At 36.9% G+C, this 26973-nt stretch overlaps 1 protein-coding gene across 2 annotated transcripts in view; it reads left to right on the top strand.

Moving 5' to 3' along the window:
- Positions 1–26973, top strand: part of NALF1 (NALCN channel auxiliary factor 1) — a 703465-nt gene that overhangs the window by 668425 nt on the left and 8067 nt on the right. The window contains exon 3 of one of the 2 annotated variants that reach the window (XM_063651135.1): positions 26048–26093. The exons of the other annotated variant lie outside the window; for it this stretch is intronic. Coding sequence (XP_063507205.1) covers positions 26048–26070 — 23 coding nt within the window. The 3' untranslated portion in view covers positions 26071–26093. The remainder of the gene's footprint in view (positions 1–26047; positions 26094–26973) is intronic. 2 annotated transcript variants of the gene reach the window in all.

Raw genomic sequence — 26973 nt, 5'->3', positions numbered from 1 at the left:
AACAAAAATGAATTTTCTCACCCTTCTGAAGACTAGACATCTGAGATCAAGGTTTTGTTTCTTCTGAGGCCTCTCTCCTTGGCCTGTAGACACTGCCTTCTTGCTGTGTCTTCACATCGTCTTGCCTCCATGCCAGCACATCTTGAGAGTCTCTCTGTGTGTCCAAATTTCTTCTCTGTGTCCAATAATGACATCTGTCCTATTGAACTAGGACCCACCCTAAAAGCCTCATGGCACCCCTTTGAAGGCCCTACACAGGTATTGTGAAATACATTCACATGTTAGCGTACTGGGAGTTAGGGCCTCAACAGGTACATTTTTGGAGTATGCAAATCTTCCTATAACAGCGTATAAAAAGGGGAAATTTACATATAGACACATAGAGATAAAACAATGTGAATAGATGTGGGAAGAAGATGATCCTCTGCAAGCCAAGAAGAAAGGCCCATACCAGAGCTTTCCTGAAAACCCCCAGAAGGAGCCAACCCTGCCAACACATTGATTTTGGACATGTAGCCCCAGAAATGAGAGAAGCTGAATTGTGTTGTTTAAGCCCCCTAATACGTGGGATTTTGTGATGACACCGCTAGCAGAGGAATACACTGAGCAATGCCTTGAAGTTTTGGAATAAAACAGACATATTCAATATTATTTGTTCAAGCAAAGAACAAATTCTAACTCTTGTATGAAGGCGAATTCTGCATGCTTCAGAAGTTCTGGAGGATTAGAGGACAGGAAGAAATAAAAAGGAATTATAAAGGCATCGAGGGAGCTCAGCCAGCAGGATTTAGAGGACGATAATTACGCAGAGAGAGTAGTAATGCAGAAAGGGTATTAACATTGCAGATAGTCTTTAATTGTAAAGTAAAATTATTTTTGTAAATTTTATGAATCTCCTTTTGAAGGAATTTAGAAGCACAATCAATTTGCAATGCTGCTGTGTGTGCTATGTCCCATTAATCATGGTTTAATAATTGGAAGACTTTAGACCTAAATCTGAAAACCCATCATCTCAGGAAACTGCAGTTAGGGAATTTCTCCTCTGAAAAATCAAGCCACTCTCTGTAGTTTCTGCTCAATATTGCTGAAAATTTAAAACTGCACTAAAAATTAAACCTATTTAAAAAGAAAAAAAAGAGTAAGAAAATCTCAAAACTAGCCAGACAAACTTTCTATCTCTAGAAAAATTTTCTTCCATTTGAAAGTATATTTTTTCTGTCATTCCCAGCCTGATTTTATGGGTTCATATTTAAGGTTTTGAAAGGAAATATAGACTAATACTTTTATATAACTGTTTTATTTAATTTCTGGACAGCTTTCAAATTCTCAGCCTTAATCCTTACCAGAAAAATTGGTTTCTATCTCCCTTCATTTCCATCATTATTTCCACAAAGGGATGAATAACATTTTAAAGGATAGAAAAATTTCCATGAGGAAACTTCAAATTTATTAAAAAATCACGAGCTCCATCAATTTGCACACACACAAAAGCAAATGTGGACAAATGATTAAAGAAATTCCTCACGTAAAATCACAGAGCTGTAGAGCTGGAAGGGGCCAAGCTGCTGCCCCGCTCCAGCAGGTGAGTGCCATGTTGTTTACTGTGGACTGCTAGCCTCAGCCTGAAGGGAGAATGCAGAAATGAGAGTGGATGCAGTGAACAGCTAGGAACATCAACCACGCGTGAAGAAGCAGGCAGGGACTTTCTTGGTCATATTTGTCTAACATGGTAGCTCAACAATTAAATTTAGCAAATAAATACATTTGAAGAATCGAGAAATTAAGTAGCTTTCCCAAGTTCACAGGAAAGCCCACAGGAAAAGCCAGCACATCTGACTTCCCACTTAGCTGGGTCCATTGCTTTTCTATGATCTTTTTAAAAAATAAATAAATTGCATTTTGCATATTTAGGGTATATTAAGATATACAATATGATGTTATAAGATACATTGTCTTGGTCCATTTTATGTTGCTATGACAGAATACCAAAGACTAGGTAATGTATAAAGAAAAGATATTTATTTCTGACAGTTTTAGAGGCTGGGAAGTCCAAGGTTTAGTGACAGCTCTAGTGAGGGTCTTCCAGCCGTGTTGTAGTGTGGTAGAGGACGTCATTTGGCCAGAGCACAAGAGCATGCCTGCCAGCTCAGGCATCTCTTCCTCTTCTTACAAAGCCACAGGTTCTACCATCGGGCCCCACTCTGATGACCTTATGTGATCCTAAGTCCCTTCCAAAGGCCCCACATCCAATCAACATATAAATTTGAGGATTAAGTTTCCAACACATGAGATTCAGGGGACACATTCAAACCATAGCAAACATATATATAGGAGGATGGTTAATAGTGGAACAAATTTATCATGTCTATCCTCTCACTTGGTTACCTCCCCAACTCCTGTGGCAAGAGCAGCCAAAATTTACTCATTTAACAAAAATCCTGAACACAATACGCTATTATTAGTCCTCATGTTCTACATTGGGTCCTTCAACCTGTTCATCCTCCATATTTGCTACTTTGAATCCTTTGACCTACATCTCCCCATCTCCCCCACCATGGAGACCACTGTTTTATTATCTCTCTATATTTGAACTTTTTTGGTTTTTTAGATGCCACATATAAGTGCCATCATATAATATTTTTCTTTCTGTGTCTGGCTTATTTCACTTAACATAATGTCCCCTAGGTTCATCCACATTGTGGCACGTGGCAGGATCTCTACCTTTTTTAAGGCTGAAAAATATGCTGTATTATATTCTTATATATCAGTTTGTTTTTCCATTTGTCCATTGATGAACACTTTAGTTGTTTCTACATCTTGGCTGTTGAGAATGCTTTTTCTTTTCACCTCAACTTTATTTTGGAATTGGAGTACCTTTCTCATTACTAGCTTGATTCCAGAGACTTATAAATCATTACCCTGATTTTTGTAAACTTTTATTTTAAGTTCAGGGGTACATGCATAGGTTTGTTATATAAGTAAACTCGTGTCATGGGGGTTTCTTGTACAGATTATTTCGTCACCCAGGCATTAAGCCTAGTACCCATTAGTTATTTTTCCTGATCCTCTCCCTTCTTCCACCTTCTCCACTCCAAAAGACACCAATGTGTGTTGTTCCCCTCTGTGTCCATGTGTTCTCATCATTTAGCTCCCACTTATAAGCGTGAACATGCAGTATTTGGTTTTCTTTTCCTGTGTTAGTTTACTAAAGATAATGGCCTCCAGCTCCATCCATGTCTCTGCAAAGGACATAATCTTGTTCTTTTTCATGGCTGCATACTATTCCATAGTGTATATGTACCACATTTTCTTCATCTAGCCTACCATTGATGATTTCCCTGCCATTATTATAAAATACTTTGCTAGACTTGCTGTTCTAGGGAGACATTGTAAGAATAAATGTGGTGAATTTGCGTAAGTTGATATTCTTTCTCTTTTATAATATTTTTCCTACTAAGAAGTATATTCTGCCTTCTTTTCTTCTGAGAATTTTCTCTTGAGATTTACTCATTCAACAAACATTTACTAAGAACCGATTGTATTAGTTTTCTATTCCCGCCTTAACAAATTGCCACAAACTCAGTTGGTTCCTAACCTAAGAAATGCATATTCATCTGCAGAAGTAGGCAAATTAAACAGATGCTAGCCTGCAGGCTTTATACGTAACTATTAAGAAAGTATAGAGGAGGCAGGGAACAACCTTGGAAGTAAGTATGGAGAGTGTGATTATCACAAACTTACAGATGTGAAAAGGCGATACAGAGAAACGAAATTTCCTTGAGTTTAAACAGCTTATTTCTCAAAGGAAGAATGAAATCCATGGTGAAGGTTTAATTCATAGCTTCTGGGCTCCCTTGAGTATGTTACCGCTATTACAAATGTAACTAGCATTATTACTAGCCACCAATTTTTGTCTGTTTGAGAGAAAGCAGAGTCCTGGAAAGACAGTTTTCTAAATTTTAATCTTAATAGTTTTAGGGTGCATGTGGGTTTTGGCTACATGGATAAGTTCTTAAGTGGTGATTTCTGAGATTTTACTGCACCCGTCACTTGAGTTCTACTTTTAGTTCTTTAAGGAACCTCCACACTCTTTTACATAATGGTTGCACTAATTTACATTCCCAACAGTGTGCAAAAGTGTTTGCTGTTCAACACATCTATGCCAACATCTATTGTTTTTTGACTTTTTGAATATGGCCATTCTTGCAGGAGTAAGATGCTAACTCATTGTGGTTTTAATTTTCATTTTCCTGATGATTAGTGATGTTGAGCATGTTTTCTTATCTTTGTTGGCCATTTGCACATCTTCTTTTGACAATTGTCTATTCATGTCCTTGGCCCACTTTGTGATGGGATTTTTTATCTTTTCTTGCTGATGTATTTGAGTTCTTTCTAGATTCTGGATATTAGTCCTTTGTCAGATGTATAGATTGTGAAGATTTTCTCCCACTCTGTGAGTTGTCTGTTAACTCTGCTGATTTCTTTTGCTGTGCAGAAGGCTTTTGCTGTGCAGAAGGCTTTTAGTTTAATTAAGTCCCATCTATTTATCTTTGTTGCATTTGCTTTTTGGGTCTTAGTAATGAATTCTTTGCCTAAGCCAATGTCTAGAAGAGTTTTTCTGATGTTATCTTTTAGAATTTTTGTGGTTTCAGGTTTTAGATTTAAGTCTTTGATCCATCTTGAGTTGATTTTTGTATAAGGTGAGAGATGGGGCTCCAGTTTTATTCATCTATATGTGGCCCATCAGTTTTCTCAACACCAGTTATTGAATAGGATGTCCTTTCCCCAATTTAATTTTTCGTATGCTTTGTCAAAGATCAGTTGGCTGTAAGTATTTGGCTTTATTTCTGGGTTCTCTGTTCTGTTCCCTGATCTACATGCCTATTTCTATGCATACCATGCTGTTTTGGTAACTATGATCTTGTAGTATAATTTGAAGTTGGGTAATGTGATGTCTCTAATTTTGAATGCTTTTTATGTGTAAGACAATCAGCCAAGCGCTCAAGATGAATGATCTCATTACATCTTCACAATGTCTATGTGAGGAAAGTATGCATGTGGGTCAGGACTCTTGCAAGTGGCAAAAATCAAACAAAAACTGTGTTAAACAAAAAGAGACTCCATTGGTTTATATAACTGAAAAATCCGGAGATAAACATCAAGGTATATTACTCATTAAATCGAGATGATAGATTGATAGATAGATAGATAGATAGATAGATAGATAGATAGATAGATAGATAAGATAGGTATGTAAGTTGAGATATATAAAGATGTATTGGTGGTAGATGTACATGGAGAGATTCAATATAAATATGGATTTATAAATACAGCTCGCTCTCTCTCTAGTGCCAGCTCCAACTCTAGCTTTAGCTCTCTTTCTCCCTATCTCTGAGCTCCACTTTTCTGTTCGTTAGATTATTTCAGCAGGGGATACAGGTCTTAACTTCTCTGTTTAGAAATTGCAGCAGGAAGCTATCACCTCATTTCCATTAATTTTCATAGACACGCGGTGCTGGAGTCTCATGTCTTGACTTGAGCTGCATGCCCACACTTGAGCAATCATGTAACCCAGGAACGGAATTCTCTGGTCGGTTGGGTTAGTCAGGGCCCCTCCTGCATGTGGGAGGGGTTAGATTAGCCCCACCTGAACTGCATCCATTGAACTGGAGAGGACTGCTCCCCAAAACCACATCTGGGTGCTTTTCCCAGAAGGGGTAATTAAACAAAAGCTGCCCACTACCCTACATGTGTTGCCATTAATGAGACCAACAACGCCTACATGAATCTCCTTACAGCTCACCTCTGTTAAGTGGCTAAGTAAAGCCCAAACCATCCTTGCTTTGTTGTTGTTGTTGTTATTATTAATAATAATGATGCATTGCAAACCATCCGCATTTTTAACACCCTGCTTACTGTTCATGTGCTGCCTATTCTAGACAGTAAAAAATGGTCTCTGAAAATTCTAACCATTTTGTTCAAATATCCTAAAAAGCCACAGCATTCTTTCTGCAGTCATATTTATTGTATTATTTATATTAAAAAATCTATGCTTAATCATTTAACAGTATTTAGTAAGTGCAGATAAGCAAAAAGAAGATAAGGAAAACCTTCAGCTACCATCAAGAGGAAAATGTCATCTTATACCGTAAATAGTGTTTCAAACCATTAAATATGCTTTCACAGCCTAATTTAATGACTGAGTAATACTACAGCATATGAGCATAATGTAAATTGCACAAATATTTTACTAATTATAGGATTTTTTCTTTTTTCTTTTTTGCTACATAAAAAATGTTACTAAGAACATATATAAACATACTTATTTCCATGTACTTACTATTTATTTCATTAAAACAAACAAATTGGAGTGGAAAGGTCAGAGGGTATGCAAAAGCTTAAGCCTTTTGATATTTATTGCCAAAAATTCAAAAAGTTATAACTGCATGGATTCTCACCAGAAGTATATTATATGGCTCATTTTCTTACTCCTTTGTAGTCATAGGTTATTGTTGGGGTTCAGTCAGGCTGGTGGGAAAAATATTAGTTATGATAGCCACAAACCCTCTTGGAAGGCCTGAGAGTTTGCATAACTTCAGTAATAGATATGGTTGAAGGCAACCTGATCTTTACCTTTAGTTAAATAAATTAGAGTAGTAACAAAGGAATGTGAGGAAGTTAGCTAGCTAGCTTGTTGACTCATGTGATCCTAGGACTAACCTTTGATGTACCGCAGGTGCTTAAGCGCTTTATTCTCCACAATGTCAATTACCCTCTAGTGGTGTTGACTCAAGCCTTTGTCAATTAATCTTTACCAAATTAATGTGAGTCTCACTAGCTGGTCAGGGCCACGGTGGCAACTGTTTACAGTACTCTCCAGGGAGTCTGTAAGCGGCCCAGACACACTCAGCTGGACTGGCAAAGCAGAATATCTGTGTGTCAGTGCATGTTATTCATCTGTCGTTTGGGTCAGGGTCTGTGGGTCGGACCCCCACAGCTGGTGCCCCGTGTGAGGAGTGCTACCACAGGTTGTTATAATTAATATTTCCTTTTTATAAGTAAAATGTTTCACATCATTTTGTCAATTCTTTAAATATTTGTGTTTAAACTTTTTACATGGTCCTTTTTATTTCCCTTTTATGTTGCTTCTTAATGTCTAATTGTTCATTCAATACATAATCCTTTCTCTCTGTCTCTCTCTCTCTCATCGTTGGTCATGCACATTCTCCTTTTCCTGCATCTGTATTTCTTATAAGAACACAGAGTTGGCTGGGTGCAGTGGCTTATGCCTCTAATTCCAGCACTTTGGGAAGCCAAGGTGGGCAGAACACCTGAGGTCAAGAGTTCAAGACCAGCCTGGCCAATATGGTGAAACCCCGTCTCTACTAAAAATACAACAACAACAACAACAAAATAGGCATAGTGGCACAAGCCTGTAATCCCAGCTACTCTGGAGGCTGAGGCAAGAGAATTGCCTGAGCCCAGGAGGCAGAGGTTGCAGTGAGCCAAGAGCACACCACTCACTGCACTCCAGCCTGGGCAACAGAGTGAGACTCCATCTCAAAAAAAAAAAAAAAAATTAAGAATTTTAAGAATGTGTTCTACTCACGTGGCTTAGAGTGACTGATGCAGCCAACACTGTGAAAGTCGTGGAGAAGTTCCTAGGACCCCGGCTTCCAACATATCAGCTTCTTCATCGCCTCTAGGAAACATGTATTTCAAAAACTAATTTTTACTTTTTAAAAAATTTTCTCAGTTTAATAGGTCTTCCAAGACTTTCAGATATATTTTTTGAAATAAAATGTAATCTTCCTCAAGACAGGAAATATCTAAACTATTACAAGAATGACTGCTTTTCTTATTATAAATATTTTCTAGGTCTTTCAAGTAAGAGTTGCAACTGAGTGTTAAATTCTGTTATTTTTCAAAAAAAATCAATAATTGTATGTTATTTTATCTTTATCATTTCAAACTCATTTTTTTTTTTACTCTTTAGTGAGCGTTATCAGAGTCTTTTGCATTATGTCGAAACCTTATAGGTTTTTATGTCTTCAAAAATAGGTGCCAACCAATGACCTCTGAGGTCAGCAATTGGAAATCAAAACAGAGAAATAATCCAAGGAGCCATCCAGATAAAGTAAATCATAATGATGCCGCTCTACCCGGCCCTGTAACTAGGGGAATAAACAATATACTACCTGAGACATTATTCTGTTTGGCAACTGACATGCCAGAATCCGAACTAAATACCTATTTTCTATCAATCAGTGAAAAATATGCATAACTACAGCTTTCTTTTCAATGGAATGCTGCAATTCTAATGAATAGTATCCTCTTCAAATGAAGCTACACCCCATCCCCCAAATTCTACCTTTGTGCTCTCGGAGATGTCCCTGTTTCCAATGTTTTTGTAATTTCTTTTTGAAAATTGCTATAGTACTTTATTTTCATTTGATTTTCTCCTGGAAATATTAAAATTACTTGAAGTCCATTCAATTCAAGTCTGAAAAATAAAGGTAACAGATTATTCTAACTAATATTCCTTTTGCAAATTTTAATATTGGCTTTATAATATTGAGAATGATTTTCTTATCTGTTCTATAACATTTTCTAATACATTTGCTTTAAAATATCATTGTGTTTCTTCAGAGCCAGAGGATTACTAATTTAAGTTTTAGCATTTGTTTTGAGTAAAAACATTTTGATTAAAATCACAACTTATTTTAATATTTAACATTTTAAAAATTGGCAGATCAAATTGGGGAAAATAGTTTTCCCCTAAGTATTGAAAATAAGGCATATTTTGGAAGTCAAGTCTATTTATGAGGTGTTTACATGCCTTGAAGCCATTAGCTTGTTCTGTGTATGCGTGAGTGTACACAGACGTTGGGGTAGTTTTGTATGCATTCTGTCATTACACAGAAAGTCTGGTTTTCTTTTTACAAAGAAAAGCAGGAAATGGTCTTTGTACTCTAAATACATTGATGGATCAAAGCATTAACAATACTGTCTCTTCAATTACAGCCTATGGGTTGAGATACTGCAGCCACAGAATTATTTCTATAGTTTCCTGTTTTCTAGAATATTTCCTTTGCAGAGTTGTAGTTACCAAGGATTTCCAATTTAAAAATGACTGTGGGCAATATACTAAACAGTAACACTGATTTACAAAATGTGGATCCCTCAGTGCCATTTCACAGAGGAAAATAACAAAAATAAATAGAAGGAGAACATAATAGGTCATGTTCTCAACAAGGAACATACAAATCCCCTCATATGGCTTCTTGAGCAATGATGTGAATAAAACCAATGCTGAGCTAGCTAGCACTCAACACGAAGACACACAAACATCTATGAGAGATCCAACTTGTTTACATCCTCCTATAACGTAAATTCACGTGGAACACTTAAATTATTCCAAATTCCTAAATGTGCTTCATGAAACTCCTTAGGCAACCTTCCCATTTATGAGAGTAATCTAACCTGAAAAGTAAAAGCATTTTGCAACACTGGTTGGTTCATAGTGATAAAAGAGAAAGGAGTTGCAATTTTTATTCCTTTCCCAGGTGACTGCCAGTCTCCACTTGGAGTCCCTGGTACTTGGTAACTTATCAGAGTAGGAAGGAAAGACACAAGTCATTCAATCCTGACAATGCCCACTGCTTTGAATCCTGCTTTGCTTGGATGGTTGGTGCAGATGCAAACAACTGAGCTACAGAGCAAGGACCTCTTCTCCAGGAATCCATGTGACTTTCCTGTACCCCATCCTATAAAGTCCAACGATCATTAAGACAACCCTCTAAGGGTTCATTAGAGGGGGAGGAAAATTAAATGATATAGTTGGTGAGTGTACATTTCTTTGTCCATTTTTTTCTTCTCTATTTTCTTAGACTACATTTTTCATAATTAAAAAAATTACTGTGTGACCATTTTGGGGAAAATAACAATGTGAAATGTGATATTTTGCAGTGTGTGTTAGATTTCTGTTTAGACTATATTCTCTCTGGCTGCAGACAGTCTTTGTTCTCCTGGTGAAATACTGGAAAACTTTAGGAATATTGCTTGAGGAAATTGTCTGCTTAGCTTCAAGACATTTCAAATGCCCAATTTATTCCTCAACTTAGCTCATGATCTTAATGAATGAGTAAATTCTCTGTTTAACTTCTTTGCCATTTTAATGTGGGCCTTTGATTTTCATTTCATTTAGTATCGTTTTTCAGTCTTTAGAGCAATCTATATTCCATCTAATGTGCAGTTAGCTTTCAGCTCTGAATGGCTTTTGCATAATCAGGTCAGTATGGCCTTTTCTTAAGAGTTTGTGTCACTTCCCTTCCTGTTATGTGTACTTGCATTACATTTTACTCTTAGGCTACATCTAGGTGCTTTGTGATCTAGTACATTCAATTCATTGCAGCATCCTCTAATAACTCAGTGTATTAGCGCATTCATTATTCCTTGCTTCCTTCTCTCGTTAAACAAATATGTATTGTTCATTTGTAGAGCTTCTTGTCCACATACGGCTGGGTATTGAGAATAGGAGAGAGTGGAGGACTCATCCTTACTCTCACTAATGTCAACTAGAAGAAGAGTAATATAATTCTATTAATATTAGATGTAATGATACTAACCTTTATTCGTCATTACAGATCTGATACATCTGTCCCCATTACTCCCAAAAACTACTTGTTTATAAATGTATTCCTTAATTACTTAAAATTTGCCCTGACTTTAAAAAGATAAAAATTATAAATGTATAGATATCCAAAAGTTTGCAGAATTCTTTCTGCAGATGGTCACTATAATTTGAACTTTTTTTTTCTAGGTTTCTTAGATTGGCCTCTCTTATTGTTTTACCTGCCAAATTATAAAATAACCCTAGAAAATTATCAAATTCTCTAGAGATTATTTTATAATTTTTTACCTTTGAGAAAAATAATAGACAAAATTTGGATCCTGATGATGTTTTTAATTTTTGTAAGTTATTTTTTAAATAAATTATAGATAACATTCATGTGAAATCACTATCATAGCAAATATAAAATGAAGAGATATTAAAGTCAACATACTAATTTCAAAGATCATTTTCTGCAACACTAAATTTGGATTTACATGATGGCAAAAAAATAAATTGTCTTGGTGATGAGTAAATCATTGCATTTAAGTTATGGATGTGGCAGATTCTGGTTCAAGCTGACGATCTGAAGCCAAAATTTTATCTCCCGTCTCTCTGTAAATCTTATTACGATTGAAGGAAAAACCATAAAATGAGATATATTCACAGAATCCTTAAAGCCTGGAAAGTGGAACGCTATTATAACTTTTAATGGCAGAAACCACAATTACTTTTGCACCAACCTAATAGAACTGAATTGATACTTTAAAAAATAAAAATAAAAAAGTATACGAGAGAAAAGACAGAGGCCAGAGTTGAGAATCTTCAGAGTAAGCTCTAAAAAGAGCAGAGGAAATGGGAATCATTCTTCCCATAGGACCCATGGGTGATCAGGATTTGTTTGGGGGAATTACTGAGAGAAAGAGAACAAAAAGGGCCAGGAATTACCTGATAGATTAAAATGATGAGCAGGCATCTGAACTGCCCAGTTGTCTCCATTCCCACATATGCGTGGTGCTGTTCACTCCATATAACCAGGGTTCTTCTTTCAACAAACATTGAATGAGTGTGTGGGATGGAAGTCAGGAGCCTCAGGTTCAGTCTTCATCTTACTTCCTTTGGGTAGTACTGGGAAGGATGCTGCAATGGGTCTCCTTGTTTCCCATTCCCTCATCCTGCAGATAATTCTGCCTCTTGGAGAGATTTGACAATTAAAGGTGATGAGAGAAAAGTATTACGTAGAAGAGCCAGGATCCATCCTATATAAGCATTTTGAAGAAAATAAGACATAATGGAAAAGAACACAAAGGTAGAAGTGGTGGAAGGCCGGAAGTGGTGGAAGGAATTTGACCCCAGTGACCGTCTCTCTGGTTTATGCCTGTAAATATGCTACATTACGTGGCAGAAAGGACATTGCACATGGAACTAAGATTGCTCATCAGATGACTTTAAAATGAAGAGATTACCCAGGATTATTTAGGTGGTCCCAATGTAATCATGAAAGAAGAGGACAGAAGAATCAGTCAAAGAGATGAGACAGAAGAAGAGATCAGCAAGATGGGACGCATGAGAAGGACTCAGCGCACAGTTGCTGGATTTTGAGATGGAGGAAGGAGACATGAGCCAGGAAGTGCAGGTGGCCTCTAGAAGCTGAGAATTTCCAACCAATGGCCGACGAGAAAATGGGGACATCAGTATAGCAACCACATGGAATTAAATCCTGCCGACTTCCTGAATGGGCTTGGAAAATCAAATCTCATACCTTGATTTCAGTCTCACAAAACCCCGAGTAGATAAACCAGTTAAATCATCCCAGACTTCTGACTTACAGAACTATGAGATAACAAAAGGATCATTTAAAGCTACTATGTCTGTAACAATTTTTTATAACAGCAAGGGAAAATGAATACAGATTGTGATGCTAAAAGCAGAGTGCTGATGTAAAAAATGCCTAGAAAATATGCAAGTGGGCCGGGCGTGGAGGCTCACACCTATAATCCCAATACTTTGGGAGGCCGAGGTGGGCAGATCACAAGGTCAGGAGATTGAGACCGTCCTCGCCAACATGGTGAAACCCCATCTCTACTAAAATTACAAAAATTAGCTGGGCGTGGTGGCACGCACCTGTTGTAGTCCCAGCTACTCAGGAGGCTGAGGCAGGAGAATCGCTTGAACCAGGGAGGCAGAGGTTGCCATGAGCCGTGATCATGCCACTGCACTCCAGCCTGGCGACAGAGCGAGACTCTGTCTCAAAAATAAAAATAAAAATAAAAAAATAGAAAATATGCAAGTGGTGTTGAAACCAGACAGTGGTAAAGTTGGAAAAATTTGGTGGAGCATGATAGAAAAAGTTCAGATCACCTTGAACAGGCAGTTCATAGATACAGTAGTCCCCTCTCATCTGTGTGGGATGCATTACAGCATCCCCCGGTGGATACTAAACCCCATCAAATGTTATGTATAGTTAGTACCAAGCCCTATGTATACTCTATTTTTTCAGTCTGACAACCAAAATAGCTACTAAGTGACTAACAGGAGGGTGGTATATACAGTGTGGACATGCTGGACTAATGTATGATTCACTTTCTGGCCAAAATGGAGCAGGATGGCATAAGATCTTTGTTCGCACTACTCAGAACAGCATGTAATTTAGAACTCATGGATTGTTTATTTCTGGAATTTTGCATCTAACATTTTTGGACTGTAGTTGGCCACAGGTAAATGAAACTCCAGAAAGAAGTGGACATTGTAAGTGATAAACTCGGCTACTTAGCTGAGGAGACTGCTCAGCAAAGTGTTGAAGGTATAACCTGATTGATTCTTGCTGCTTATAGTGAAATGCAAAAGGAGATTGTGAATCTGGAATCCTATACCCAGGCAAAATATCTTTTGAATAAGAGAACTAAGTTTTTTAAAAGCTAATTTAAAAAAAATAAATATATACATGGTGGAAAGTTTATGTTTCATATATCCCATCTGAAAAAGTATTTAAAGTTTTATGCTAGTCAAACAAAAGAGTTATTGGAGAAAGAGGACAACATAGGAACTCAATATTGGTGGTATAGTACAAATAAGACCCCATCATCTCTAATATGAAATGTAACACAGACAGAAACTCAGAGGAAGAGAACTAACTGGAGTAGGATAACCCAGAACACTAGATCTCTTACCACTCTGAATAGTATCCACACGGGAAGTGAAGTGTCAAAAACAGAAAGAGAGAGAGAGGCACGCAGGGAGGCGGGGAGGTGGGGGGAATAACACACACTGTTCTGGAGGCAAATAGATAAACATCTCTGTTCTAAGATGAATATGAAGTATATTCGTTTCCCCAGCACCACTGTAACAAAGTACCACAAACTAGATAGATTAACCAAGTAGACATGTATTTTCTTCTAGTTCTGGAGGGCTAGAAGCCTGAGGTCAAGATGTCAGCAGGATAGGTTCCCCTGAGGCTGTGAGGGGCATCTGTTCTGGAGGCCTCTCAGCCTCTGGAGGTGGTTGGCAATCTTTGGCGCTCCTTGGCCTGTAGTTGCGTTGCTCTAATCCTCTGCTATCACACGGCCTTCTCTGTATGTCTGTGACATCATCTTCCCTCTGTGTTTTCCTGTCGTTGTGTCCACATCTTTTCTTTTTATTAGGACATATGTCTTACTGGATTAAGGAACCCCTAATGACCTCATTCTTACTTGGTTATCTCTATAAAGACCCTATTTCCAAATAAGGTCCCATTCTGAGGTATTCGGGGTTGAGACTTTAACATAGCTTTTTTTGGAGACTCAATGTAACCTATAAAACACAGAAAATGAAATATGGGTGCTAATAAAATATACTTGACATAAAAAAGGAAAACAAGAATTGAGAAACAAAATAATAGCATATATTTGAGACAAATTACTACAGGAGTAATTTTAGATAGCATCTGCTCTCAATACAATTTGAGGACAAATAGGCCCTTTAAACCAGGGAAGAAGAGTGAAATGGAATTTAGCTAAGACGCAGGAAAACATGAAAATGAATTTAGATAGAAAAAGAAAATATTGCTATGCAATGGGAAAAAACTGCAAAAGGAAAACATGCAAATATGTTATACACATACAGTTTCAGCCATAGAGACCTAGAAAAGCAACGTGGAGGACACTCTTGAAGAGCTCTCCAGAAAACAGAGACTAAGTCCAAGGCAGAGACTGAGAATATAAAAATGATCAGAGGGAATGTAATAAACTGAAACACACAAAGCAAAACTGAAGGAGGAAACAAAGCAATAGGAACTACCTTTCCATCAGTGCATTAAAATGGTTTTCTCCATTCAGGCAAAATTAAGGAAATTAGATCACCTTCTAACATTCTTGAATTTTGTGAATAAATAAAATATCCTACCAGCTACAACAGGGAGAAATATATTTGAGAAGAAAAACACGGATGTCAGATTTCTCTTTTTTTTTTATTACACTTTTAAGTTCTGGGGTACATGTGCAGAACGTGCAGGTTTGTTACATAGATATACACGTGCCATGGTGGTTTGCTGCACCCATCAACCGGTTATCTACATTAGGTATTTCTCGTAATGCTATCCGTCCCCTAGACCCCTCCCCTCGACAGGCCCTGGTGTGTGATGTTCTCCTCTCTGTGTCTATGTGTTCTCATTGTTCAACTTCCACTTATGAGTGAGAACATGCATTGTTTGGTTTTCTGGTCCTGTGTTAGTCTGCTGTGAATGATGGTTTCCAGCTTCATCCATGTCCCTGCAAAGGACATGAACTCATCCTTTTTTATGGCTGCATAGTATTCCATGGTGTATATGTGCCACATTTTCTTTATCCAGCCTATCACTGATGGTTGGTTCCACGTCTTTGCTATTGTGAACAGTGCCACAATAAACATACATGTGCATGTGTCTTTATAGTAGAATGATTTATGATCCTTTGGGTATATACCCAGTAATGGGATTACTGGGTCAAATGGTATTTCTAGTTCTAGATCCTTAAGGAATAGCCACACTATCTTTCACAATGGTTGAACTAATTTACATTCCCGCCAACAGTATAAAAGTGTTCCTATTTCTCCACATCCTCTCCAGCATCTGTTGTTTCCTAACTTTTTAATGTTCAGATTTCTCTTTCAAAGAAAGTAGACCAACGTGTGCACTGCCAGCTGTGAGAATCCCTCCCTAGCATGGAAGGTTTGACTGGCATGGACAAGAGAAACAAGCCAACTGGACTTGTTCCCCCAGGGGTGTGTCGCTGGGACCCAGCAATTCCAGTCATCCCTGATGTATGGCGCATATGGACGGAAAGCAGCAAGGCCTTGCCTGCCAAGTGGGAGATGGCGAGGGAGGCGCATGGCAGGAAGCAGGGATGAATCACGCCTCTCCACCGAGGTGGAGCACTCCCTTCTCATGGCTATACAATACCTTAATTTTGCTCTTCATGTTGGAGCAAAAATAACTCTGCCCTTGGATTTCATAAAATAGACTTGGATGTTTCTAATATTCCTCCCATCACCCGTTTTTATTTTGTCTGCCTAAATCAGCTCCAGTGAATTTCTGTTCAATACAACCCAATCACCCCCAAATAAGACAGAAATAAAACAAAATGGGATGGAGGGGATATATGAAATGTTAATAATTTGAAAATAAATAGGTTTGAAACATCCAATTGTAGCCAAAAAATGGTGAGGGATTTGTTGAAGAAAGTAAAACTTTGTCAATTTTCTCATTAATGATCTTCATTAAGTAGACAAATATAGGTTCAAGTGTGTGCGACTTTTTAAAGGATAAGTTCTAATAGAGTTAATAGCAGCATGAATTTCACAAATTATGAAAAAATATGCATTTAAATATGGTCACATAGGGCCGAGTGTGGTGACTTACACCTGTAATCCCAGCACTTTGTGAGGCCAAGGTGGGCAGATCACTTGAGCCCGGAAGTTTGAGACCAGCCTGGGCAACATAGACCCCACTACTACAAAAAATACAAAATTAGCCCGGCATGGTGTCATTCACCTGTAGGCCCAGCTATTTGAGAAAGGCTGAGGCAGGAGGATCACTTGAGCCTGGAAGCTAAAGGCTGCAGTGTGAGCCAAGATCATGCCACTGCACTCCAGCCTGAGTGACAGAGCCAGACCCTGTCTCAAAACAAACAAACAAATCAACACACACACACACACGCAGCATAAATAAATAAATAAATAAATAAATATGCTCATATTGCAAATGACAGAAAACAAAGGGAATGGTAAAGAAACATTTTCGGATATTTAAAAATGTTATTAGGCGATGACGAAAGTAGGGACAAGCACTCAGAGCTGACAGTAAGAGCAAGTGAGTTGGGTTCTCCTTTTCAATCATTGCGAAACTCTTAGATAAAGAATGTGATACCGAGAAAAGTATAAAGAAAAATTATGAAAAAAGTAAAAAAAGTAAAATAATGGACAAAGATATATCAGACAAGCATGCTAATATGTATAGAGATTACTAGAAAGCCAAACAAAATACATTCAAAATCACAATAAAACAACAACAAAATCTCAACAAATATAAATCAATAATTGCACTTTATAACGACAAAGAATGTCCTATTTTTCCTAGTTTAGTGATGAATGTCTAGTGAAACGTGTTTATGAACTCTCTGTGCCTACAGACATAATAACAAAATATTTAAAGCAAAATAATTAGAAACATTTGTAAAACATACACGTCTCATTTGATGACTTTTGAATAGGGAAAAATACATTAAAATAGCGATTAAGCATGGTTATCCAATGCTAACATTTGCAAAAGAAAAAAAAAAGTCTATATAGTAAGACACAAGGAAAACAATTAAAAAAAACTTTCTAAAGATCACATTGTTGAACTTAATATAATGAAAAATAAGTTATAAAAGTACTCTATAAAATGTATCAAACAATTAAAACTAAAAGAAAACACAGCAAAAAAGCACTCAAGTAATTTAAGTACAAAAGATAATATAAAATGCAATTACAAAATATGTACATAAGAGAATTGGCTGAAGCTATTATCAAATGGAAATTTAGATCAGTAAGTGTTTTATTTTTAAGAATACATTTAGAGCAGTAAGTGTTTTATTTTTAAGAATATTATACTTTAGGTTTTATGGTACATGTGTGCAATGTGCAGGTAAGTTACATATGTATACATGTGCCATAAAACCTAAAGTATAATAATAATAATAATAATAAAAAGAATATTTTACTCAATTTAACTGAGTAAAGTGGCATTCAATTCAATATTGTTACAAAGAGAATAGTAAAAGAAAATTAAACAAAAGATAAAGAATTCACATAAATAAAGATACCAATTCACTAACAAACAGAATAAGTACTGATATGTTCAAGAGTTGTATCTTTGATAATACAAATAAAACTAAAAAACCTTTCAAGTCTAATCAAGGATGAAAATAAAGATAAAATAGAAATAAAATGTTAACAATGAGGAAGAGAATCTAGACAAATTAAGGGTTTTAAAATGAGACAATATTATGCACAACTCTATAATAATCTAATCCTACAAACAAGCTGTTTTTAGAGAATATGAACTATAAAAATTGATGCAAAGTAACCATGACAGATTAATAAACATGAAAGAAATTGAAAAAGTTTGAAAATTACCTTTAGGAAACATTATCCACAATGCTTTATAAATTTCATGCCATATGAACTATCCTAGATGGTTAAAATACTTAAAAATTGCTCTTTCTAAAACTATAACTATATATATTTTTATATAATCTCACTTGATAATAAACATGCCAGATGTAAAATAAATACTGGAAAGTCAAAGAACAGCAAAGTAGCTACAATTTCACATTAAATATATTTTTATATATGAGATTCACAAATTATATGCATGTAGTGTGTGTATATATATGCATGTTCACATTAATAAAAAAGATTGAGAAAACAAATTGCAGTAGTTTCTTCTTTTTTCAGATGAAAAAGACTATGTTACTGTTTTCTAAGCTTCAGCAATCAGAATTATTTTTTAATTTTAAAATGCATTACTTATTTAAACATTTGAAAAATTTGTCTCATATATTCTTGGACTCTACGTCAAAATGTAAATTACTGAGATAAAGATCGTACTTAAATAATGCGATGTTTTATTCTAAGGATTTCCTTAGAAAATATTTATTCCTTAGATATAAGGAAAATATTTATCCCTTAGATTCCTTAAGATTTCCTTAGAATAAAGGAACTTTATTGACTTTCTTGTGCTTAGATAGTGTTTGTAATGCCTATACTTGAATAATTGTTTTGAGCTGTGAAAAATAAGGACTTTTTGGTAAGTGGCTTTGACTAATTGGAAAACAAACAAAAAAAGATTTAAAATAGATGTTCTTTAAAGCCTCTCCTAATAATAAATTCTTTTCTATATTTTATTTTTAAAGTTTTGTGGATACATAGTAGGTGTATATATTTATGGGGTACATGAGATATTTTGATACAGGCATATAATGCATAATAATCTCATCAGGCTAAATGGGGTATCCTCAAAATATGAGCTTATTTGAAAATAGAGTCTTTGTACATGTAATTCATTAAGTTAAAATGAGGCAATACTAGATTGCGGTGGGCCTGGGATCCAATATGCTGGTGTGTTATAAGAACAGCAAAGACACCGAGACATGCAGGGAAGGCCACGTGGGGACGGAAGCAGCAGCTGGAGTGATGCCCGCCAGCCAAGAAGCTCCAGGAATGGGTGGTAGCCACCAGTGACTGGGAAGGTCCCAGGAAGAATCCTCCCCTTGAGCCCCAGAGGGAGCATAGCCCTGCCCACACCTGGATCTCAAACTTCCAGCCTCCAGAACTCAGAAAATAGTTTTCTACTGTTATTTTTTAAATTTTCAAAACATTTTTAACTTTTGTGGGTACATAATACGTATAACATTATTGAGATATCTTGATACAGGCATACGATGTGTAATAAATACATCAGGGTAAATGGGGTACCCACCCCCTCAAGCATTTATTCTTTCTTTATGTTACAAACAATCCAATTATACTCTTCTAGTTAAACTGTACAATACATCATTGTTGACTGTAGTTACCCTGTTGTATTAACAAATACTAGATCTTATTCATTCTATCTAACTATATTTTTGCACCCATTAGCCATCCCCACTACCAACCCCCCACTACCCTTCCCAGCCTATAGTAACCATTATTCTATTTTCTATCTCCATGAGTTCAATCGTCTTAATTTTTTAGCTCTCACAAATAGGCGAGAACATACAAAGTTTTTCTTTCTGTGCCTGGCTTATTTCACTTAACACAATGACCTCCAGTTCCATCTATGTTGTTGTAAATGACCAGGATCTGATTCTTTTTTATGGCTGAATAGTACTCCATTGTGTATATGTACCACATTTTCTCTACCCATTCATCTGTCAATGGACACTTAAGTTGTTCCAAATCTTGGCTATTGCGAATAGTGCCACAATAAACGTGGGAGTGCAGGTATCTCTTCCATATCCTGATTTCCTTTCTGTGGGCATATAACTAGCATTAGGATTGATGGATCATATGGTAGCTCTATTTTTAGTTTTCTTAGTTTTTTTTTTTTTTTTTGAGATGGAATCTCGCTCTGTCGCCCAGGCTGGAGTGCAGTGGCGCGATCTCGGCTCACTGCAAGCTCCGCCTCCCAGGTTCACGCCATTCTCCTGCCTCAGCCTCCCGAGTAGCTGGGACTACAGGCGCCCGTCACCACTCCCTGCTAATTGTTTTTTTTGTTTGGTTTTTTTTTTTTTTTTTTTGTATTTTTAGTAGAGGCGGGGTTTCACCATGTTAACCAGGATGGTCTCGATCTCCTGACCTTGTGATCCGCCCGCTTCGGCCTGCCAAAGTACTGGGATTACATGCGTGAGCCACCGCGCCCGGCCTATTTTTAGTTTTCTGAGGAACCCTCCATACTTTTCTCCATAGTGACTGTACTACTTTTCATTCCCACTAACAGGGTTCCCTTTTCCCCACAACCTCACCAGCATTTGTTATTGCCTGTCTTCTGGATAAAAACCATTTTAACTGTGGTGAGATGATATTTCATTGTAGCTCTGATTTGCATTTCTCTGATGATCAGTTGTGTTGAGCACTTTTTTATATACCTGTTTGCCATTGGTATGTCTCCTTTTGAGAAATGTCTATTCAGATCTTTTGCCAATTTTTAAATTGAATTATTAGATTTTTTCCTATGGAATTGTTTCAGCCCCTTATATATTCTGCTTATTAAGCCCTTTCCAAATGAGTATTTTTCAAATGTGTTCTTCCATTCTGCGGGCTGTCTCTTCATTTTGTTGATTATTTTCTTTGCTATGCAGAAACGTTTTAACTTGGTGTGATCCCATTTGTCCATTTTTGCTTTGATTGCCTGTGCTTGTAGGGTATTACTCAAGAAATTTTTGCCTAGAGCAACATCCTGGAGACTTTCCCTAGTGTTTTCTTTTAGTAATTTCATAGTTTGAGATATTAGATTTAAGTCTTTAAGTCATCTTTTTTTTTTTTTTTTTTTTGAGATAGTCTTGCTCTGTCGCCCAGGCTGGAGTGCAGTGAGTGGCACAATCTCGACTCACTGCAACCTCTGCCTCCTGGGTTCAAACGATTCTCCTGCCTCAGCCTCCCCATAGCTGGGATTACAGGCTTGCGCCACCATGCACAGCTATTTTTTGCATTTTTAGTAAAGATGAGGTTTCACCAGTGGCCAGGGTGGTCTCATACTCCTGGCCTCAAATGATCCATCTGCCTTGGACTCCCAAAGTGCTAGGGTTACAGGTATGAGCCACAGCACCTGGCCCCTTAAATCTTTAAAACATTTTGATTTGATTTTTTGCACACCAACATGGCACATGTATACATATGTAACAAACCTGCACATTGTGCACATGTACCCTAAAACTTAAAGTATAATTAAAAAAAAAACTTTGATTTGATTTTCTTATATGGCAAGAAATAGGAGTCTAGTTTCATTCTTCTGCATACGGATATCTAGTTTTCCTGGCACCATTTATTGAAGAAACTGTCCTTTCCCCCAGCGTACGTACTTGCCACCTTTGTCGAAAATGACTTCACTGTAGATGTGTGGATTTGTTTCTGAGTTCTCTATTCTGTTCCATTGGTCTATGTGTCTGTTTTTATGTTAATATCACGCTGTTTTGGTTACTGTACCTCTGCAGTACAATTTGAAGTCAGATAATGTTATTCCTCTAGTTCTGTTCTTTTTGCTAAGGATAACTTTGGCTATTCTGGGCCTTTTGTGGTTCCATATAAATTTTAGAATTATTTGTTCTATTTCTGTGAAGAACACTATTGGTATTACTGCAATTACTTTTGCACCAATCTAATATTTTTTATAGGGACTGCATTGAATCTGTAGCTTGCTTTGGGTGGTATGGACATTTTAACAATACTGATTCTTCCAATCCATGAACATGGAATATCTTTCCATTTTTTTGTGTGTCCTCTTTAATTTCTTTCATCAATGTTGCATAGTTTTTACTGTAGAGATCTTTCACTTTTTTGGTTAATTCATAGGTATTTTCTTTTATTTGTAGCTATTGTAAATGGGATTACTTTCTTGATTTCTTTTTCAGATTGTTCACTGTTGACATATAGAAATGTTATTGATTTTTGTATGTTGATTTTGTATCCTGTAACTTTACTGAATTTGTTTATTAGTTCTAACAGTTTTTTGGTGGAGTTTTTAGTTTTCCCCATATATAAAATTATGATGTTTGGGGCTGGATGATAATTAATATAAGAAAAATAAAAATAAGTTTAAAAACAAACAAAATCATATCATCTGCAACAAAGAATAATTTGACTTATTCTTTTCCAATAAGTCAAATTGGATGCCCTTCTTTCTCTTGTCTGATTCCTCTAGGTAGGAATTCCCCTGATAATAAATTCTGATTTTACTATTTATCTCTACTTACAACATGAATAATTAATATTATGTGAGATTTTCTTACCTGCCATGCACTGGTCTAAGCAATTTATGTGTATTACTTAATTCTCAAAAAATAAAAATAAAAAACTCTGTGAGGTTGGTACTGTACTGTCAAACAGCAGGTAATGATTCACTAGAGATTTCAAACAGAACAGCTTGTAAGCAAAATATATCAGAACAACATTTCACTACCCAGAAAATTTGCTTTTGTTTTTTCCTAATGCTAATTTGTGCAATTGTACTTGTTTGTGCAAGGAGGTTCTTGTTTGAGAAATTATTTTTATTTGGAAATATATTTTTATAGTTTCTTCAATGCTGAGAAAAGGTCATTTCTGTAGGTAGGCTTTCCTAGGAAATTTGCCCCAGCAGGTTATCTGTGCAGGTGGTTTTGGGGGAGAACTCTCAGGCATGCTACCTATGAGGGGGTGAAGAAGGAGAAATTTGGTAGAGGGAAAATATCTGAAGCTGGGATGGCCCCTGAGAGATGCCTTGACTTGAGTCAAGTGGGCCCAGCTTTGGGACCCCTACGTCATTTGGAGGCCGCCCAGGACCTGAGAAATAGGTCAAGACTGCCACTTCAACCAAGGGCAGTGTCCAGGAGGCATGCAGGGTGAAACCATCTGTAGGTAGCACTCCCAAGTGGAGAAGTCTGTGCCCCCAGGTCCCAAGGGTGTCATTGATCTGCTTATGTGACCCACTAACTCTATATAAGGCAAAGAAATAATGGCCTTAGAAGGCTGCCTGTCCTTGCTTATTCAGAAATGCATTTGACAGAGAAAAAGGCATCTATCAGAATTCAAGTCAGAGAAAAATGATGTAGAAAAAAGAGCTGGAAAATTTTCCAGGCAGTTCCAACCAAAAAGACATTGTTTTATGGCATAAATCCAAAAGAATCGAAGAATAGATAAGGAGACAATAATCAAAACTTCTTAGAAATTAGAAAGTCGATGCATGGTAACAGATTTGATGAAACTTAGAAAACGTAATATGAAGCAGCAGAGAGGAAACAGAGTCAGTCTGATTTACATCCAGACTCAGGGACTGACAACACAAGATGCAACGGAAGAAAGGGCAAAATAAGGAAGACTGGGTGGAAGTCAGTTTTGAGAGGCAGTCTGGTCCCCAAATCCCATTCCCTCCTCCCATCCCAGAGACTAGGGGCATATTTCTTTCTGGAGGGAACTTTTTCTTTTTAAAATGATATAGAAAAGGTTGTTGGTCTGAGCAACAGTAGGAGGAGTTCAGGGCAGGGGACCTCTCTGACCACCAGGATTCCACCGGAAGCTGAGACTCCCCTAGCCCCATCCTGCTGCTCCCTCCTGCTCCCTGGCCTTCTGCTTCCTGGATGGATATTGGATAGACTTTTCTGTGGAGTCTGATCAACCTAAAGACAGAATTTTAAAAGTTTCTCCACGCTGGCCGAGCACAGTGGCTCACGCCTGTAATCCCAGCACTTTGGGAGACCGAGGCAGGTGGATCACGAGGTCAAGAGATCAAGACCATCCTGGCCAACATGGTGAAACCCTGTCTCGACTAAAAATACAAAAAATTAGCCGGGCGTGTTGGCAGGAGCCTGTAGTCCCAGCTACTCGGGAGGCTGAGGCAGGAGAATCACTTGAACCCACGAGGCAGAAGTTGCAGCGAGCCAAGATTGTGCCACTGCACTCCAGTCTGGCGACAGACTCCATCTCAAAAAAATAAACAAATAAATAGAAGTTTCTCTATCCTAACAGTTCAGGCATGTCATCCCACAGTGCAGCTCACAGGCCACAGCCCTCCTTAGGCGCCCAGACTTCCTGTGCTTTTTATTTTGTTCAGACAACTAAGAATGCATGGTGTTTCCATAAGAAGAACAAGGGACAAACACAAAAGGTGACAACACAGAGAAAATGGAGGGAATTTATTCAGGGAGGGAATGAAACACAACAAGTAAGGGTACCCCAAATATCTCAGAGTGAGAAAAACATAAACATGGTAACCATAAAATAAGAACAATTGCTTCAAAAAGCAACATTCGGATAACACAAAGGAGCTCTTGGAACTTAATCCTAGGGAAAAAAGCAAAATTCAGTGAAATTATGTCACATGAAAACTCACCAAATTCTCCTGAAAGCAGAGGTAAGGAATGAAGTAATATGAAATATTAACAGCAGAAGTAAGAAAATTAAAGGACAAGTTCTGAAGGTCCAACAGCCAAACATAGGACCAGTGCTTGAATAAATCTGAAGAGTGATCATTTCTAAATTAGAATTCCATACCCAGCCAAACAATCAATTAAATATGAGGTAGAATAAACACATTTTAAGGCATATGGCATCTTGGAAATTCACCCTCATGAGCTTTTCCTACTGAAGACACTAGAGGTTGTAAACCCTCCAAAGGAGAAAGAAGGGGATGAGGCACAGGACACAGGGAGCAGGGGATCCAGCACTGCAGTGCTCAGAGCGGTAGAGACTCAGCAGGCATGATGGCAACCAGTCCAGATGGTGGGAGGCTGCAGGAGATATTTCTTCAGAAAACAACTGATAGAACACTTGATGCAGCTGAAAGAACTGGCAATGCATTTGGGATGAATTAGTTAGAAGAGGGAAAATAACAAGACAAGTATTAGCAGTAGAAAAAAAAAGCGAAGTGGTATAGGGATAGAAAATTGGACTTTACTACATGGTTGAACTAAGAAGAATTACATTTTATGTCATCCTAATACTGTAAAGGGAACAGCAGGTATCAAAGTTACTATTTATGGAGGAATGGGTGAGGGTTTGGTGGGAAGCATATTTGCTGGAGGGAAGAGGAGAATAAATGTTTTATCTCCACATTTCCTGAGGGGAATCTACAGATAATGCTAAAAAACGAAAAATCAAGAAGAGCATTAAACATGTTATTCTCAGAAATGCAGCTAAATACAAAGCAGCTGAAAGATATGCAAATATTTGCCTTTGAGAAAGAAGAATTTGAGATGTGGGAGGTGGAGGATTTTTTTGTTAGTTTGTAAAATACTCTGTGGAATTATTTTATCTTAATATAGATGTATGTTATTCATAAATTTGAGTAAAAACTTGTTAAAAAGATGGACAGGAGGGAAAAAAAGACTATTAATTGTGCCAGACAAAAAGAAGCGTTCATTTATTGGCCTGAATGAACTGCTTCTATTTTTTTTTCTGTGATGACTTTAGTTGTAAATCAGCAAACCAGTTTCGGAGAAACTTTGGAAGAGCTTCTTATTTACCTAACATTGTTAAATATATTCTGATTATTAGCATTCTAAAATGTTGATCTCAAGGACTTCTAGATTTCTATTTTTATAATTTTATGGTAAACTCCTTTTGTTATAGAATGTAGTATTGGAAACGTATATTTCAATAAATGATTAGTCTACCAGTGAGATATCTTATATGAAAAAAGAAAATATCATACAATAAAAATGTCAGAGCTGAAGACCTCATTAATTCAGTTTTTTTTTATATTCTACCTAGGCGAAGGTGAAGTTTACCTTTGAATGCCTAAGAAGAAATGAATATTGTAAGCATCATTATAAGGATATCTTGTTCATTTCTTTAAAAGAAACTGAAGATTGAAGTGTATATTATTTGAGATTATTTTTAATTAAATAACTAGGTATACTGAGTTTATTCATGCAATAAATGCTCATTAAGTATTTTGTTCAGGCATTCTGCTACATATTGGGAATGCAAAACAAAGAATGTATAGTTTATGCTTTTAAATTGACAGATAAGTAAGAAAATTGAAATTAAAATGAGCAATTGTGATTAAAAGAAAAATAAGAATAATTGCTATAATTAAGAGTTAAGCAAAATGCTAATAGCCCAGGGGTATGAGTACAAGCTTCATACAGGGAGTTTCACTTGAACCGCATTTGAAGGATAAATGAGAAGTATGTAGAGGAACTGGTGGAGGGCATTTTAGGAAGAAACAGTAGCTTGGCTAGTGATACAAGCTTGGGTGCTCTGGGAAGAACCAATGCTTCAGGATTGCGGGAACATTGAGCAGTGAGCCTGGAGAGAGAGGAGTGACCTTTAGATTTTATTGTTTAGGTTGAAGTAATGAGATACCATTGATAACTATTGTTATTCACAGCAGCCCAAATGTTCATGTTATTTCTACAGGCTAGGCACTGAACCAAGCACGTGACATGAAAAAGCTCATGTAATCCTTACAACAACTCTACTATTATCCCCATTTTGAAGTTTTTCAAGCATGACATTAATATGACAAAATTTGTGTAGAAAGTTCATTCTAACGCCCACGGATAAATGGTTCGGTCAAGTAGAAAAAAAATACACTATGACTTATATAGCTTGCATAAAAATATTCTGTGTAATACAGCAAGGTAAAGGATTGGAAAGATTGTAGATACACAGTTGTTTTATTCTTTTTACCA

This window comes from Pongo pygmaeus, chromosome 14, assembly GCF_028885625.2.
Source record: "Pongo pygmaeus isolate AG05252 chromosome 14, NHGRI_mPonPyg2-v2.0_pri, whole genome shotgun sequence".
Lineage (NCBI taxonomy): Eukaryota > Metazoa > Chordata > Mammalia > Primates > Hominidae > Pongo > Pongo pygmaeus.
This window is presented reverse-complemented; position numbering and strand designations above follow the sequence as displayed.